This window comes from Erpetoichthys calabaricus, chromosome 6 (genome assembly GCF_900747795.2).
Source record: "Erpetoichthys calabaricus chromosome 6, fErpCal1.3, whole genome shotgun sequence".
Classification (NCBI taxonomy): domain Eukaryota; kingdom Metazoa; phylum Chordata; class Cladistia; order Polypteriformes; family Polypteridae; genus Erpetoichthys; species Erpetoichthys calabaricus.
The window spans coordinates 113,654,445-113,673,584 of NC_041399.2; the positions used below are offsets into that span (position 1 = coordinate 113,654,445).

At 40.5% G+C, this 19,140-nt stretch overlaps 1 protein-coding gene across 2 annotated transcripts in view; it reads right to left on the bottom strand.

Moving 5' to 3' along the window:
* Positions 1-19,140, bottom strand: part of faim2a (Fas apoptotic inhibitory molecule 2a) — a 195,123-nt gene that overhangs the window by 33,288 nt on the left and 142,695 nt on the right. For both annotated transcript variants that reach the window (XM_028803871.2, XM_028803870.2), the window contains exons 4-7: positions 16,720-16,784; positions 14,268-14,321; positions 12,681-12,731; positions 5,509-5,548 (exon numbers count right to left, since the gene is read on the bottom strand). In XM_028803871.2, coding sequence (XP_028659704.1) covers positions 5,509-5,548; positions 12,681-12,731; positions 14,268-14,321; positions 16,720-16,784 — 210 coding nt within the window. The remainder of the gene's footprint in view (positions 1-5,508; positions 5,549-12,680; positions 12,732-14,267; positions 14,322-16,719; positions 16,785-19,140) is intronic.

The following is a 19,140-nucleotide window of genomic DNA, read 5'->3' on the forward strand; positions in this document are numbered from 1 at the left end:
CCAAGTGGATTGGAGGTGGATTCAAATTGTTCTATCATGGTGTGGATGGGAGGAGAAATGGGGTAGGAGTTATTCTGAAGGAACAGTATGTCAAGAGTGTTTTGAAGGTGAAAAGAGTGTCAGGCAGAGTAATGATTATAAAGCTGGAAATTGGAGGTGTGATGATGAATGTTGTTAGTGCATATGCACCGCAAGTTGGGTGTGCAATAGGTGAGAAAGAAGACTTGGAGTGAGTTGAGCGGATTTCAATGGGCATGTTGGTGAAGGGAACAGTGGAGACGCGGAGGTGTTAGGTAGGTATGGTGTCAAGGAGAGGAATGAAGAAGGTCAGAGGATAGTGGATTTTGCCAAAAGGATGGACATGGCTGTGGTGAATACATATTTTATGAAGAGGAAAGAACACAGGGTTATGTACAAGAGTGGAGGAAGATGCACACAGGTAGATTACATCCTATGCAGAAGAGTTGATCTGAAGGAGATTGAAGACTGCAAAGTGATGGCAGGGGAAACTGTAGTTAAGCAGCATAGGATGGTGGTCTGTAGGATGACGTTGGAGATCAGGAAGAGGAAGAGAGTGAGGGCAGAGCCAAGGATCAAATGGTGGAAATTGAAGAAGGAAGACTGCAAGGTTGAGTTTAGGGAGGAGGTGAGACAGGCACTGTGTGGCAATGAAGAGTTGCCAAACAGTTGGGAAACTACAGCAGATGTAGTAAGGGTGACAGCAAGAAGGGTGCTTGGTGTGACTTCTGGAAAGAGGAAGGACGAAAAAGAAACCTGGTGGTGAAATGTGGAAATACAGAAGAGTATACAGAGGAAGAGGATGGCAAAGAAGAAGTGGGATAGTCAGAGAGATGCAGAAAGTAGACAAGAGTACAAGGAGATAAGGCACAAGGTGAAGAGAGAGGTGGTGAAGGCTAAAGAAAAGGCGTATGATGAATTGTATGAGAGGTTGGACACTAAGGAGAGAGAAAAGGACCTGTACCGATTGGCTAGACAGAGGGACCAAGCTGGGAAAGATGTGCAGCAGGTTAGGGTGATAAAGGATAAAGATGGAAACGTACTCACAAGTAAGGAGAGTGTGTTGAGCAGATGGAAAGAGTACTTTGAGAGGCTGATGAATGAAGAGAACGAGAGAGATAAGAGGTTGGATGATGTGGAGATAATGAATCAGGAAGTACAACGGATTAGCAAGGAGGAAGTAAGGACAGCTATGAAGAGGATGAAAAATGGAAAGGCCGTTGGTCCAGATGACATACCTATGGAAGCATGGAGGTGTTTAGGAAAGAAGGCAGTGGAGTTTTTAACCAGATTGTTTACTGGAATCTTGGACAGTGAGAGGATGCCTGAGGAGTGGACAAGAAGTGTACTGGTGCCGATATTTAAGAATAAGGGGGATGTGCAGGACTGCAGTAACTACAGGGGAATAAAATTGATGAGCCACAGCATGAAATTATGGGAAAGAGTAGTGGAAGCTAGGTTAAGAAGTGAGGTGATGATTAGTGAGCAACAGTATGGTTTCATGCCAATAAGGAGCACCATAGATGCAATGTTTGCTCTGAGGATGTTGATGGAGAAGTTTAGAGAAGGCCGGAAGGAGTTGCATTGCGTCTTTGTGGACCTGGAGAAAGCATATGACAGGGTGCCTCGAGAGGAGCTGTGGTATTGTATGAGGAAGTCGGGAGTGGCAGAGAAATACGTAAGAGTTGTACAGGTTATGTACGAGGGAAGTGTGACCGCTGTGAGGTCTGCAGTAGTAGTGACGGATGCATTCAAGTTGGAGGACGTGTGCTCCAGGCTTGCGTTGACCAATTAGCGGAGGTATTTACACACATATTCAACCTCTCTCTCTCTTCAGGTGTAGCCCCCTTGTGCCTGAAATCCACAACCATTGTACCTGTTCCCAAAAAACCGAAGATAACCTGTCTTAATGATTATTGACCAGTTGCTCTCACCCCTGTCATTGCAAAGTGCTTTGAACGACTGGTAATCACCCACATCAAAGCCTCCATCCCAGCTGATCTAGACCAACACCAGTTTGCCTATCGGTCAAACAGATCAACTGAGGACGCCATCTGTGTGGTTCTACATGCTGCCCTCTCGCACCTGGAAAAGCCCAACACCTATTTTAGGATGCTCTTCATTGACTACAGATCTGCATTTAACACCATCATACCTAACCAGCTGACCCAAAAACTCTATGCACTAGGACTTGCTCCGTCCATATGCAACTGGTTACTGGATTTTCTCACCAACTGCCCCCAGTCTGTCAGGATGGGCAAACACACGTCCTCCACCCTTACCCTGTGCACTGGTGTGCCACAAGGATGTGTAATAAGTCCCCTTCTCTATGCACTCTTCACCCATGACTGTCAACCCATCCACCAATCAAACATTATTGCTAAATTTGCAGATGATACAACTGTCATTGGGCTTGTAACAGACAACAGTGAAGCTGCATATAGGGAAGAGGTTCAGAATCTGACAGAATGGTGCAACACCAACAACCTGGTCTTAAATACCAAAAAGACCAAAGAAGTTATTCTGGACTTTAGGACCACTAAAAAGACCAATCACAGTCCGATAACAATCAATGCAGATGCTGTGGAGAAAGTTTCCAGCTTTAAGTTTCTAGGAGTCACCATCTCAGAGGACCTGTCCTGGGCTGACAACAACTTGGCTATAATAGGCCAAGCACAACGACGCTAAGGAGAGCTGACCTCCCCGAGAAGCTGCTGGTTAATTTCTATAGATGCACTATAGAGAGTATTTTAACGAACTACATGATGGCCTGGTACAACAGCTGCACCAAGGCTGCTAAAGAAGCCCTGCAGCGGGTCGTAAAAACAGCCGAGGCCATTATTGGGACTGAACTGCCATCACTCAACTCTCGTATAAGACTCGCTGTGTAAGAAGGGCCAAAAACATTCTCAAGGACAAAACTCATCCTGGAAATTCTTTGTTTGAGCTCCTCCCGTCAGGATCCATGTATGCACAAACAGACTAAAAAGAGCTTTTTCCCATCTGCCATAAACTTTCTGAACTCTGAATCTCCTCAGACTGAGACCATTTTCAATTGAACATGTGCAATAAGCTATACAGTAATCCCTCGCTATATCGCGCTTCGCAGCTTCACTCCATCGCGGATTTTATATGTAAGCATATTTAAATATATATCGCGGATTTTTCGCTGCTTCGCGGGTTTCTGCGGACAATGGGTCTTTTAATTTCTGGTACATGCTTCCTCAGTTGGTTTGCCCAGTTGATTTCATACAAGGGACGCTATTGGCAGATGGCTGAGAAGCTACCAAGCTTACTTTTCTCTTTCTCTTGCGCTGACTTTCTGTGATCCTGACGTAGGGGGATTGAGCAGGGGGGCTGTTCGCACACCTAGACGATACGGACGCTCGTCTAAAAATGCTGAAAGATTATCTTCACGTTGCTATCTTTTGTGCAGCTGCACGGTGCTTCGCATACTTAAAAGCTCGAAGGGCACGTATTGATTTTTGCTTGAAAAACAAACTCTGTCTCTCTCTATCTCTCTCTCTCTTTGTCTGCTCCTGACGGAGGGGGTGTGAGCTGCCACCTTCAACAGCTTTGTGCCGCGGTGCTTCGCATACTTAAGCCAAACAGCCCTATTGATTTGTTTGCCAGAGATTGTTTTCTCTATCTATGTGACATTCTGTGCTCCTGACACGCACTCCTTTGAAAAGGAAGATATGTTTGCATTCTTTTAATTGTGAGATGGAACTGTCATCTCTGTCTTGTCATGGAGCACAGTTTAAACTTTTGAAAAAGAGACAAATGTTGTTTTGCAGTGTTTGAATAACGTTCCTGTCTCTCTACAACCTCCTGTGTTTCTGCGCAAATCTGTGACCCAAGCATGACAATATAAAAATAACCATATAAACATATGGTTTCTACTTCGCGGATTTTATTTCGCGGGTGGCTCTGGAACGCAACCCCCGCGATGGAGGAGGGATTACTGTATTGGTAATGTGGAATACACTAATGTAATACAATATAGAATATGTTATGTACTATTGATTAACATGTGAAATAACAATTTATGCTGCTGTACTTTGAGCAATAATAATTTGCTCTGGTTACTTGATCACTTAACACTGTATATGACATATTTGGAATTATTTGAGTTTTCTTTAAATGCACCTTGGGGCTGTCACAAAAAGTAATTTCGTTGTGTTACACAATGACAATAAAGTACTTGAACTTGAGGTGGGATTACATCAGGGATCGGCTCTGAGCCCTTTCTTATTTGCAATGGTGATGGTCAGGTTGACAGATTAGATTAGACAGGAGTCCCTGTGGACTATGATGTTTGCTGATGACATTGTGATCTGTAGCGATAGGAGACCCTGGAGAGGTGGAGATATGCTCTAGAGAGGAGAGGAATGAAGGTCAGTAGGAACAAGACAGAAAACATGTGTGTAAATGAGAGTGTAAATGAGAGGGAGGTCAGTGGAATGGTGAGGATGCAGGGAGAGTAGAGTTGGCGAAGGTGGATGAGTTTAAATACTTGGGATCAACAGTACAGGGTAATGGGGATTGTGGAAGAGAGGTGAAAAACAGAGTGCAGGCAGGGTAGAATGGGTGGAGAATAGTGTCAGGAGTAATTTGTGACAGATGGTTATCAGCAAGAGTGAAAGGGAAGGTCTACAGGATGGTAGTGAGACCAGTTATGTTATATGGGTTGGATACAGTGGCACTGACCAGAAAGCAGGAGACAGAACTGGAGGTGGCAGAGTTAAAGATGCTAAGATTTGCACTGGGTGTGATGAGGATGGATAGGATTAGAAATGAGTACATTAGAGGGTCAGCTCAAGTTGGATGGTTGGGAGACAAAGTCAGAGAGGTGAGATTGCGTTGGTTTGGACATGTGCAGAGGAGAGATGCTGGGTATATTGGGAGAAGGATGCTAAAGATAGAGCTGCCAGGGAAGAGGAAAGAGGAAGGCCTAAGCGAAGGTTTATGGATGTGGTGAGAGAGACATGCAGGTGATGGGTGTAACAGAACAAGATGCAGAAGACAGAAAGATATGGAAGAAGATGATCCGCTGTGGCAACCCCTAATGGGAGCAGCCGAAAGAAGAAGAAGAAGGAATGAATGCTTCTGATGTTTCAAAGCAGCATACTACTTTCTTACATATTGATACTCAGAGCTCCATAGAGTAAGTAAGCTCTCTTATACTAGAACAAAACAGATTAAGTATGACTGAAATACATGCAAGGCTACCAAAGATATTAACCAAAATTTAAGTCCTGGTATTTTCATTTAATTGCTCCTCTACATTTCGACAGTTTACAGGTTAGCTGGTTACCCCTCCACATCATTTCCCTCTTCTCCCTGCAGTCCCTGGCATCCCTAAAAAAACTTAAAAACGGCAGCTGCTTACGTTTTTATTGCAATCAGATCATTTCCAAATTTACTTTAAAATCCATTACAGAAAAACATACACTTGCTCAAACACACATTTTCCAATGGAATACTTACAAAGACACCTAGCAAAATGAGATTGGTAGGATATCGCCGTCTGGAAAACAATACAAGATTAAAACCCAAGATTGATTATCCTAAGCATAACAAGCAAAAGCAATATCTTTAACAGACACCGTATAATAAAATGATAGCTGTAAGTCTTGACAGTGACACTGAACACATTATAATTTACCACAATGTACTGAATGGTTCTTTAAGTATTTTATGCAGTGCCTTTATTGTACAACATTTGCTTGAAATAATAAATGCAAAAAGTGATAAAAATTGAGTCATTTTTATTTCCCAAAAATCCCACCTCATTAATTCTCACTGCTGTTTGTCCACTACAAGTTATGACCATCACATGATATTTTCATTTCAAATTCACTTTTCTATTCTGTTACTAACAAGTAAGCCTGCGATTCGCTAGCGAATCGGACATCCAAGAATGGCAATCAGTTTCTGTTCCGTCCGATATCTGGATGGATGACATATCATGGAGGGTGGGTGCGTGTGGGGAAATGTCATTTAATTACATAAGCATATCTGTACTAAAGCGGTTTCGTTTTGTGGAGACGTGATTCCGTTGCCTTTGCTGACACCGACTGCTGGCAGAGTGGAGCACAGCAAGTTTAGTTTACAAGTTGTGGTGTTCGTGTGCCAGCCACTGAGTCTGGGAAGCCGCTGGGTTAGAGTCTGTGACCATTATGTGATCTATATTACTGGCACAGTGGATTAGAGCAAGTGTAGCTCACAGATTGTGTTGTTTGGGCGCCACCTACTGACTCTGGGAAGCCACTGCGTTTGACTCTGGGGCGGGCGCCACAGCGCATTACGTTGTGTTATTTGGGCGCCACCTACTGACTCTGGGAAGCTGCCGCGTTTTGGGAAGTCACTGTGTTTGACTCTGGACTCTGGGGCGGGCGCCAAACTGAATGACCATTATGTGATCTACATTACTGGCACAGTGGATTAGAGCAAGTCTAGTTTACAGGTGGTGTTGTTTGGGCGCTTACAGGTTGTGTTGTTCGGGCGCCACCTACTGACCTTGGGAATCTGCCGTGTTTTGGAAGCCGCATGCGTTTGACTGTACAGGTTGTGTTGTTTGGGCGCTCAGAGGTTGTGTTGTTCGGGCGCCACCTACTGACTCTGGGAAGCCGCTGCGTTTTGGAAAGCCGCTGCATTTGATTTTGGACTTGGGGGCAGGCGCCAAGGCTGCAGTGCGCATGCACCTCGGTGCGTCCGCCGTGCATATATTAACTGTGGTTTAGTAAGATAGATTGTAATATTCACCATTTCTCAATATTGGATTACCTGTATATCCTATGACACTACTTGAACCACGGAAAATCACCAATAAACAGAAAATAAAAGTGCTTATTCATTTTCATATCACTGTATACCTGGCATTCATGATAGTAATCTCATGAATTTCATTAAAAAAAGTTGCAATGACTGTCAAGATGCAATAGTTAGCCTTATACAGTACATGGTCTCTTTCACACAGTTGGCCGTACTCTGACATAAATGAAGTTTTCAATAACCTTTAATTTGCTTAGGGAAACGATAACCAAGTATAACATCTACATCCATCCATCCATCCATCCATCCACCCATCCACCCATCTTTCACACCAGCCTATCCAGAGAAAGGTTGTGGCGATTCTTCAACCTGCTAATTTATTTTCTGACACAAACCATAGGTTTAATCATTTACTGTTGATATCATTGCCATGCCATGACTCGTTGCCTTCCATTATTCCAAAACAGAAAATGAAAGATTTAAAAGTATGTAGCTTCACGTCATACAATATAGTGTAGCGTAGAATCAGAGTTGAGGTATGACTCAGTTTTGCTATACTTTTTACTCTATAAACATTTTGTTAAATGATAATGTGAAAGATGTTAACACTGGAATGTCCAAAAACCTATACTCAACCTCCCAACTACAAGTAAAAAAAACACTGCTTTTGCATGGGATTTCTATTACTAATCTTGAGGTTTAATACAAATTACTTAATGTACTGCCACTGTTTCTGTTTAAAGAATTTAAATTATTTTTGACTGTAAAAATCTCACTTCTAAAATTAATTTATACTGATAAATTAGGAGGTCAGGAGGTTGGGAATGTGTAACCAAGTGCTTAATGCTTTTATATTTAAAATGTTTCTGACTTAAAAATGGAAAAAACCCAACTATCTAATAAAACACACTTTAACAATGTGTGCCAATACAGAGGCAAAACTGAAACAGCAAATGTATAAATTAATTCACTAATGCTTTTCATGAATGACAAAAGATTTTTCAAAAGAGCTAACAAACAAACTGAAGTCTATCCATGCCAGAATTAAATGCAATACAATGTGTAAATATACTAAAATGCAAAGCATATTCAAGTTATGCATTTAATAAAAAGATATTTTTCTGTAGCCCAAACTCTTGACACTGACTGGTCACTTCATTTTGACAAGATTAGGTTGTGGTTGTAAAAGGAAAAGAAATGTGCTCCAGCCAAGTGAAATGTAATGAGTTTGCTTTACTTTTAGTTAAGGCAGTTTCAATGTACAAATATTAAATGTCACACTGAAGATAAGTAAAACATTTGATCTTTTTTTCCCCAATTATGACACAAACAAATTGTGCCAAATTAGTGTATTTTACATGTTGAATTTTATTTAATTTTGGCACAGATATTCTTCCATACCAACATGCTAGGCACATTTTTTTGCTAAAAAGCACCATGGCACTATATCCACCTCATCTAGCAAAAATGGTAAACAGTGACTTACACAGTATGTGCCAGTTTATGAGATCTTTATTGACTAAATGAGTAAGTTGGTCTGAAGAGTAATGTAGTTATACATGAAGACCATTTTTGTATTATATGTGGTAAGGAAAAATAGTAATTTGGATTTGCTATCAAATGTGCCTTCAGAGGCGGCACGGTGGCATGGTGGTAGCGCTGCTGCCTTGCAGTAAGGAGACCTGGGTTCGCTTCCCGGGTCCTCCCTGCGTGGAGTTTGCATGTTCTCCCCGTGTCTGCGTGGGTTTCCTCCGGGTACTCCGGTTTCCTCCCACAGTCCAAACACATGCAGGTTAGGTGGATTGGCGATTCCAAATTGGCCCTAGTGTGTGCTGGGTGTGTGTGTCCTGCGGTGGGCTGGCGCCCTGCCCGGGGTTTGTTTTCTGCCTTGCGCCCTGTGTTGGCTGGGATTGGCTCCAGCAAACTCCCGTGACCCTGTGTTCGGATTCAGCGGGTTGGAAAATGGATGGATGGATGTGCCTTCAGATGTATTTATGAAAGGTTTTTGATGAAAACAGACAAAAAGGTACTCTGCTTTCAAATAAAAAGTACATCCCTTGTAGCTACCATGCACTTGAGAGTATGCATCTCTCCGGCCTATGTTGTCTGAGTGACAATACAGTAATCCCTCGCTATATCGCACTTCACCTTTCGCGGCTTCACTCCATCGCGGATTTTATATGTAAGCATATTTAAATATATATCGCAGATTTTTTGCTGGTTCGCGGATTTCTGCGGACAATGGGTCTTTTAATTTCTGGTACATGCTTCCTCAGTTGGTTTGCCCAGTTGATTTCATACAAGGGACGCTATTGGCAGATGGCTGAGAAGCTACCCAACTTACTTTTCTCTCTCTCTCTCTTGCGCTGACTTTCTCTGATCCTGACCTAGGGGGATTGAGCAGGGGGGCTGTTCGCACACCTAGATGATACGGACGCTCGTCTAAAAATGCTGAAAGATTATCTTCACGTTGCTACCTTCTGTGCAGCTGCTTCCTGAAGCGACATGCTGCACGGTGCTTCGCATACTTAAAAGCTCGAAGGGCACGTATTGATTTTTGCTTGTTTGTTTTTCTCTGTCTCTCTCTCTCTCTCTCTGCTCCTGACGGAGGGGGTGTGAGCTGCCGCCTTCAACAGCTTTGTGCCGCGGTGCTTCGCATACTTAAAAGCCAAACAGCCCTATTGATTTGTTTGCTTTTCTCTATCTCTCTGACATGATCTGCTCCTGATGCGCACTCCTTTGAAGAGGAAGATATAGGTTGCATTCTTTTAATTGTGAGACGGAACTGTCATCTCTGTCTTGTCATGGAGCACAGTTTAAACTTTTGAAAAAGAGACAAATGTTTGTTTGCAGTGTTTGAATAACGTTCCTGTCTCTCTACAACCTCCTGTGTTTCTGCGTAAATCTGTGACCCAAGCATGACAATATAAAAAAAACCATATAAACATATGATTTCTACGTCGCAGATTTTCTTATTTCGCGGGTGGCTCTGGAACACAACCCCCGGGATGGAGGAGGGATTACTGTATTGCTACACTCTGCTAGTTAGGTAGTGAAATTAAACAATAAACATTTCCTTTTCAAAAGTTTACTGAACTCCTCTCTTTCCACAAACAAATCAATAAAGAATATAATGCTATACAGGGGGTCCTCGGTTACAACTCCTCGACATACAACATTTCGAGTTTACAACACTCACTCCCATAAAAACTTAAAAAAATTGAGACGTGAGTGATTCAGCTTACGCCATTAGCATCGTACTTACAGGCTACATGGGTGAACTAGAATGCTGCATATGAGTGAGGGAGCTGGTGAACTAGTTTGGTTGCCTGTGGCACAAGTGTTCTATTTGTGTTGCTTTGTCTGGTGACTTTTTGGCCCTTATCATGGTTCCTAAACGAAAGTCTTCAGATGGTAGTGCTTAGAAGAAATTAGACATTGTAAAGAGATCAGAAGGAATAAAGGTAAGGAATTTTTTTTACACTCATTTTTTGTAATTTTTCTGTTACTACAGTACAGTGTAGAGTACAGTATATTTATGTCCTTTTCCTTTTTTCTGTGACTTAGTTGTGTTTTTATATTCTAGATTATGATTTTGTAAATGTGTTAGGATAGGTAAGTGACTTAGGATAGGTAAGTGACTTAGGCTAGGGTGTGTTTCGACTTACACCAAAATTCGGGTTACATCACTGTTGTAGGAACGGAACTGTGTTGTAACCCGAGAACCCCCTGTAATCCAAATGTTGCCTAAATGCAACAGGGAAATGTTGCTTGTGCCACAGTGGTCTATGGGCTTAAAATCCACAAAAATAAGGTCCTCTGATGATATTGAGATGAAATATAAACATGTAATTTTATTTAAGAAATATTTCTGTACTTCCTAAATTCAGTCTTTGTGTTGTTTAAACTTCAGACAATAAAGCATAATTTAGCTGAGCTGTTCGCTGTGTAGAGTGTACTTTTAGGAATATAGAGCAAAAATGAAACAGAAGCAGAGTGATCCTGCTACTAAAGGATAAAAAACTTTATGCCTCAAAAGGCAAATAAAAATAAAGAACACACAAACTAAAAGTAAAAACAAAACAAAAAAAAAAAAACATGAAAATTAAAATGACTTCACCAGGAAAAAGAGGAAGCTGGTGAATCAGAAACAACACAAAGGAAAAAGAAAGGACTTTATTAAACTTGACAACTCCTTTCTAAACATGTTCCCATATTTCAAATTGCAGCTTGAATTTTTTTTGCAGTTATATTCATTGATCAAAGGCAAACTTTCGTATAAGCCTAGGTGCAGTGACACTGAGCATTTCACATCAGTTTAGGTGCACAGGAAAACTTCTGTCCTTCATGCTGATCCACTAGATTCATGTTTACAAGAATCACTGCCTGCAAAAAGGGATCAGTGCCACTTCAAAAACTTAATGCTACTATTACAGTCTGTGTGTCCTTTTATAACAATTTTTTTAAAAAGTTATTATCTTTATTGGCTTGTTTGTACAATACTCTATCAGGTGATCAATCCTAACTGATATGGCCATTACAGTATACAGACGGTCGTGTATTAAACAATATTCACTCTGTAAAACCACTCCAGTTTTGTTGTTTATTTTCAATTACTAATCTGATTACCCCACTAAATGATGCTTTATTGTTCAAAGTTTAAATGACTACACTCCAGAGGTAGTAATACAAATAAACATGGGACAGGCAACACATGGGACATTATTAAATGCTGCTGCCTCACAACTCAGGAGTCCTGTGCTTGAAATCTTTCATGGGCATGGCCTACGTGCAGTTTGCATGGTCTCCCTATGTTTACCTAAGTTGCTGTCATCCCAAATTTGGCCCAATATGAGTTAATGTGGATGTGTGAACGTACCCTGCGATTGTCTGGCAAACAGTGCTTCCAGTTTAGCCACCTCCTCTCTGCAACCATGGATAAGAAGATTTCAAAATAAATGTATGGAAGGATGGATGGAGAAGTTCAAAGAAAGGACTTTCTTGCTAACTATTTATTGCATTTCATCCTCCGTCGGCAACACACTGGCACGGTTGTAGTACTCCTGCCTTGTAGTAAGGAGACCAGGGTTTGCATCCTGGGTCCTCCTTGCTTGGAGTTTGTATGTTTCCCCATGTCTGCATGGGAAAATTCTTACTTTTATGAATTAATCAACACGTAATCTTTCACCATTCACTGGCGCCATGAATAAGTATAATTACTTTACCCTTAATCTTTCCTTAAATTAAAAATCTTAAGAGAATTACATATACGGAGTACATTTTTTCTTAATTTACATTTAGACTGCTAGTATTGCACTGAGCCATCAACAGTTAAAATGTTCTAGGTACATTCTATAGCATTTCACAAAGTGATTAATTTATTAGATTTGAGCAGATGGAGTAGTTTTGCTGAAATCTGGCACACTTTATTTTTCAAGTAAACCTGTTTGGAAAAGTTACATTTTCTTTGAAATATCTTAAGTAATGTACAAAACTTAAAATTTTCAATACCTTCCATTGTAAATTTGTAAATGCTTTTCACACTCATCTATACACAAATGAATTGAACAGTTTAAGTTCAAACACTCTTTCTCGTCTTAAACAGGAATATTCAGTGCATTCCATTTTTTCAGTTTGCATATATATAATTTTTTATAGTGTCTCTGTAATTCAATTAGTAGCAATGTTCACAATAAAAGGCAATGTATAAAATCCAAAAGACTGGTAAAAGCCAATCTGGCATGATTACAAATGTCATGAAGCAAACAAAAAAAATCTATATTTGTATATTCATCATAAATTCCAAGTATGTGCATATATCTGCAACTGAAAGATTCAGACACATAATTTTTGCATTGAGTAGATCAGATAGCGAAAGTTCTTACCTGGCATTAGTACTGCAAACAAGTGCCAAATATGTCCCCATGAATGTAATACTGTAAATAAATAATATGTAATATTTAAAGTACAAAAATATATAGGTGTGTAAAAGTCTTATAAGGGGCAGACACGGATGACTTATAAAATAAAATCATTAGCAGTATAAACCTAAAAGCACTGGCAGTTCGTTATGGTTACCGGAAAGAAACGCACGGGAAAAAAACGCACAGGAAATATCCACACAGAGAAAAGCGCACAGTCATATAAGCGCACGGGAAATAACTGCACACAGGAAAAACTGCACGTGGATAAATGGGCATACGCCAAAGGCGTATATGCAAAGATGAAAAACATTTTATATTATACATCACAATAAACGAAATTGTATAATTGTTCACTAAACGTATTTATAAGCTTGTATGTTTTAATTTGTGGTAATTGGGGTAGTGGGCTGTTGGATGGTCCATAAAATAAAATAGTCATTTTATTACTGTCATTGTTGTGCCTAAATTACCATTTCTAGGAAATTATTATTCTTTACAGCAGTTTTCAGAATTTATATTATACCTTCTTATTCCACAGGTAGGCAAATTAGGGTTTTATAGTTTTGATTACGGCAAGTAAGTAAAGGTCGTCTTATAAATAGACCACACAGTTACGAGTTTTCTTTAATCTTCCCTAACTTTCAAGCAAAGCAAGTCGACATTTTTTTTTTGAATAAGCGAGATGGAGTTTTGGACCAGTCAGAAAGGCAAGCAAATTCTCAGTTACAAGGGATTTGAATATCTGCGTTTTCGCACAACAAATGAAATAGATACTTGGAGGTGGCCATGAGAATCGATCAACAAAGTGCCATTCCTTAATGAAAACGCAGAATGGAGCCATTGTACAAGAGCAAACCAGTCACTGTTTTATTATAATAAAAAATGTCTAGCAGTATAGGTGGAGTATATTTTATATTTGTAATAGTTATATGTCACCGCCGTGTGCTTTTTTCCACTTTACTGTATGCGTATTCTTCCACGTGCGTTTTTTTCCGTGTGCGGTTATTTCCCGTGCGCTTATATGACTGTGCACTTTTTTCTGTGCGGATATTTCCTGCGCGCTTCTTTCTGGGATTCATTTGTTTTATATATATATATATATATATATATATATATATAAATTAGAATATTTTATTAACTATTTTCTTTGGAATTAATAGTAATGTGGAGAAAAATAAATATTTACGTACTGCAAAGGCAAACGTGGTATGGTACTGAGGTGTCTCCACCTGTGATCACATAAACAGCAGAAATAGTTTTGTTGTCTTGCTAAAATTTTAAGACTAAATACTGTCATAAAATACTGTTATGAATGATATATATAATATAGCCTCTGTTCACTATTGATTACTTTTTTTGCATTATAGTTTACTAATTATCACAATTTCTTTCAGAACAGAAACTAAGCTTTAATTTTACACAATAATTGACAAGGAAATAAAAGATAAAAGCCACAAATCAGAACTTTGAATTGACTGATGAAAAATGAAGGCCCATGAATGTAGCATACGGTGTACAAAGAAAGGTACTGACTGAACTGGTACTTACTATGAGGCAAGATATAGGATCCGGTTGAACTGTACAAATTGTTTGACTTGTTCACTGCAGAAAGAAGCAAATAAATAAACATAAAAAATAAAGTCAAAGCAGACACTTATTTAAATTAACTGCTGAAACTTCTTATTCTGTTCATTTGGGTTACAGAATGCTGTCATTCCTAAAGTTAATTTCAGGGTTGAATTACAGAAGTTTCTCTAATAACCAATTATCATGTAAACATGACTAATTAAGGCTAAACTAAGGGGGTTTACCATTAGGGCATCGAGGAAATTGCTGCTAAACAGGGGGCTTTGCAGCCATATGTGAATAATAAATAAAAATCAATCATTTTAAGTAGTAATAGCCATTATAAGCACTAGTAATGTCTTGCCTATATTTCTAAATCAATTTAATGGCTACTTGATAATAAAAGGTATCAGTTTCTATCAAAACGTGACCTCAAACTTTTGAATGGATGTGCACCAGATTTATTTTAAAGGAAAAACATGTTATTACTTCCTTTAAAATATAGTGGAATGAAAAAGTATTTGCTCTATTACGAAACATTTTTGACACTGAATATTTTCAGCTCTTTAAACAAAACCTAAGATAAGATTAAAAGCAACAGAGTACAAATATCCAATACCAGCTGGCACAGTATGAAATAATTGCCCCTTTACACTTAATAACTTGCTGCACGATCTTAAGCTAGAAAAACGCAACCAAACACTTCCAATAATTATATATCAGTCTTTCATGTTATGTTGATAAATTTACATGTACTCATCTTTGCAGAACCACTTTATTTTAAACACAGTCATAGGTTTTTTTGAGCATAAACTGATAATTTCAAGTCCTACCACAGCATTTGTGTTCAGTCTGGACCTTGACTAGACCAGTCCAAAAATGATTTTTTTCTTATTATTAGCTGTTTTAATGTGCACTTTATTTTTTGCTATTAGATAACTGCCTCCCTGCATGTCCAAAACATGCATCAAACTCAGCTCATGGATACACACTCTCCTTAAGAATTTTCAGATAAAAAACAGAATCATGGTTTCTTAAATTGTAGCTGCCCATGTCCAAACGCAGCAAAGAATCTGCAAACCAAATGGTGAAATGCTGTGCTTATTTTACACCTCAAATAATGGAATCCATTTCATTCAAAAACTTGCACTTTTATATCACCTGTTAAAACAGTATTCAAGTAAAAGGCTTGGGGCTGCTTCAGACAAATGAAAGAGGAGGACTTTTGCTGAGGTAAGATGAACGTAGTTCTCTGGATTTTTTTGTGACTTTGTGAATAATTTTATAATGTACCCTTGGGGTAATTTTAGGAGGCTGACCTCTCCTGGGAAGATTAATTTCTATCCAAAACATCTTCTGTTTGGACAGTATGCACTCATGATATTTACCCGGAGATTGATATGAACAACGTTTTTCCCTACTCTCTCCAGGAATTTCCTTAGATCATGGCATTTTGCACTTTTTGTATCTTTGTGTTGGCAGAGTAGTGTTTATATTGAGCCGTTCTGATAGTAATCAATCTACTAGTCCCACTTATCCCTTTAATTGGGTTGACTTAATTTAGGGATACACCAATCCAATATATTGAATTTTATAGTAGCTGATGCATGACATGACTGATCCAACATCGATGCTTTTTTTTTTTTTTTTAACAGTAGGTTGCTATTGAACTCTTGTAGTACTAACTGTATTTTCCAGCCAATTAATTTTGAATGTTATGATTTTAGTTTAATTATTTTTTTTGTTGTACTAATCGTCTGCATTCTGAACTACAATTATAATTCCAGTCTTTGCTGTGCGTTTATATTTTACAAATTTATTGTTGAATTGAAAGATCACACTGAATTACAATTACCGTTTATTTTGTGGTATCATCCAGTACCCTAATAAAAATAAAGTTGTTACTTCTTTTATTTTCCGTCATATATATTTATTTTCTCTTCTTTAATACTTAAGTGATATTTAGTTATAGTTTCATGTCACCTTATGCACAAAAGAATGACTCCAACCAGTTTAACACAGTGAATCATACGGAGTTAACACTGAAGAACATAAGTATCAGACTGGTACATATTATCAGCTGATATCCCAAACCTACTTATTGGAATAGAAAAAGTGGGATTGGTGTACTCCTAATTTAATTATGTGGCAATACAGTGGCAGTTGCTGCTGGATACCTTTGTTCATTTGATAAATTAAAAGAAATGTGTTATTTGTTCACTCTGGTGTCTATATTTACTATTATATTTTTGGCTGAAGAACTGAAACCATTTAATGTCAAAATACTTCAATAGTAGAGGAAATCAGGAAGGGGCAAATATGTTTTCATGCTACTGTTTATACTATCTTCTAAACCAGAAAAAATAAAGCATGTAATACACTTCTTTAGATAAGCAAATACACAGAAAAAGAAAAATGTAACATCACAACTCACCAGAAAGTAAAAAGGGCCACAACACCAAAAGTGACCATGAGCTGTACCATTAAAATCATAAAGACCTGAAAGCAAAAAACAAACAAGCTTCTGTTGTATTTAAAAGGAATCATGAGGTAAAACAGCAAAAAAAGCATACATTTTTTGAGTGTGCAATAATTTACATTAGAAAATTAGAAAATAACATGAACCTTCAAGTAAACTGTTCTTATGTTCCATTCATTACATCTGACAGTTTAAATCATGATGTAAAATTAAAAGACAACATATGACCCAGTTGTAGATGAGTTTGTGTAGTGCTCTGCCCATAGCATATGTTCAACCCTGGAGAAGTTTCTTAGGACCAGAAAAAAAAGTTACCATGACAAGAAACAGTGAAATTACCAATGAAGCATTAAGGAAAATGGATTCTAGGAAGCACTCTGAATTAATGTTTCATGAAAGGGAGTTACTTGAAAGTGGTTTTACATTTAATTTGCATTTTTGCATCATTATAATATCCATCCATCCATCCATCCTCTTCCGCTTATCCGAGGTCGGGTCGCGGGGTCAGCAGCTTGAGCAGAGATGTCCAGACTTCCCTCTCCCCAGCCACTTCTTCTAGCTCTTCTGGGAGAATCTGGAGGCATTCCCAGGCCAGCTGGGAGACATAGTCCCTCCAGCGTGTCCTGGGTCTTCCCCGGGGCCTCCTCCCGGTTGGACATGCCCAGAACACCTCACCACGGAGGCGTCCAGGAGGCATCCTCATCAGATGCCTGAGCCACCTCATGTGACTCCTCTCGATGCGGAGGAGCAGCAGCTCTACTCTGAGCCCCTCCCGGATGACCGAGCTTCTCACACTATCTTTAAGGGAGAGCACAGACACCCTGCAGAGGAAACTCATTTTAGCCGCTTGTATTCGCGATCTCGTTCTTTCGGTCACTACCCATAGCTCATGACCATAAGTGAGGGTAGGAACATAGATCGACTGGTAAATTGAGAGCTTTGCCTTACGGCTCAGCTCCTTTTTCACCACGACAGACCGATGCAGAGCCCGCATCACTGCGGACGCCGCACCGATCCACCGGTCGATCTCATGCTCCATTCTTCCCTCACTCATGAACAAGACCCCGAGATACTTGAACTCCTCCACTTGGGGCAGGATCTCGCTCCCAACCTGGAGAGGGCACTCCACCCTTTTCCGGCTGAGGACCATGGTCTGAGATTTGGAGGTGCTGATTCCCATCCCAGCCGCTTCACACTCAGCTGCAAACCGATCCAGAGAGAGCTGAAGATCACGGCCTGATGAAGCAAACAGGACAACATCATCTGCAAAAAGCAGTGACCCAATCCTGAGTCCACCAAGCCGGACCCCCTCAACACCCTGGCTGCGCCTAGAAACTCTGTCCATAAAAGTTATGAACAGAATCGGTGACAAAGGGCAGCCCTAGCGGAGTCCAACTCTCACTGGAAACGGGTTCGACTTACTGCCAGCAATGCGGACCAAGCTCTGACACCGGTTGTACAGGGACCGAACATGCCCTTATCAGGGGGTCCGGTACCCCATACTCCCAGAGCACCCCCACAGGATTCCCAGAGGGACATGATCAAACGCCTTTTCCAAGTCCACAAAACACATGTAGACTGGTTGGGTGAACTCCCATGCACCCTCCAGGACTCTGCTAAGGGTGTAGAGCTGGCCCACTGTTCTGCGACCATGACGAAAACCACACTGTTCCTCCTGAATCCGAGGTTCGACTATCCGATGGACCCTCCTCTCCAGAACCCCCAAATAGACTTTTCCAGGGAGGCTGAGGAGTGTGATCCCTCTGTAGTTGGAACACACCCTCCGGTCCCCCTTCTTAAAGAGGGGGACCACCACCCCGGTCTGCCAATCCAGAGGCACTGTCCCTGATGTCCATGCGTGTGTTGCAGAGACGTGTCGACCAAGACAGCTCTACAACATCCAGAGCCTAGAGGAACTCCGGACGTATCTCATCCACCCCCGGGGCCCTGCCACCAAGGAGTTTTTTGACCACCTCGGTGACCTCAGTCCCAGAGATGGGGGAGCCCACCTCCAAGTCCCCTGGCTCTGCTTCCTCATTGGAAGACATGTTAGTGGGATTGAGGAGGTCTTCGAAGTACTCCCCCCACCAACCCACAACGTCCTGAGTCAAGTTCAGCAGCGCACCATCCCCACCATATACAGTGTTGACACTGCACTGCTTCCCCCTTCTGAGATGCCGGATGGTGGACCAGAATCTCCTCGAAGCCGTCCGAAAGTTGTTCTCCATGGCCTCCCCAAACTCCTCCCATGCCCGAGTTTTTGCCTCAGCAACCACCAAAGCCGCATTCCGCTTGGCCTGCCGGTACCTATTAGCTGCCTCCAGAGTCCCACAGGACGAAAGGGTCCTGTAGGACTCCTTCTTCAGCTTGACAGCA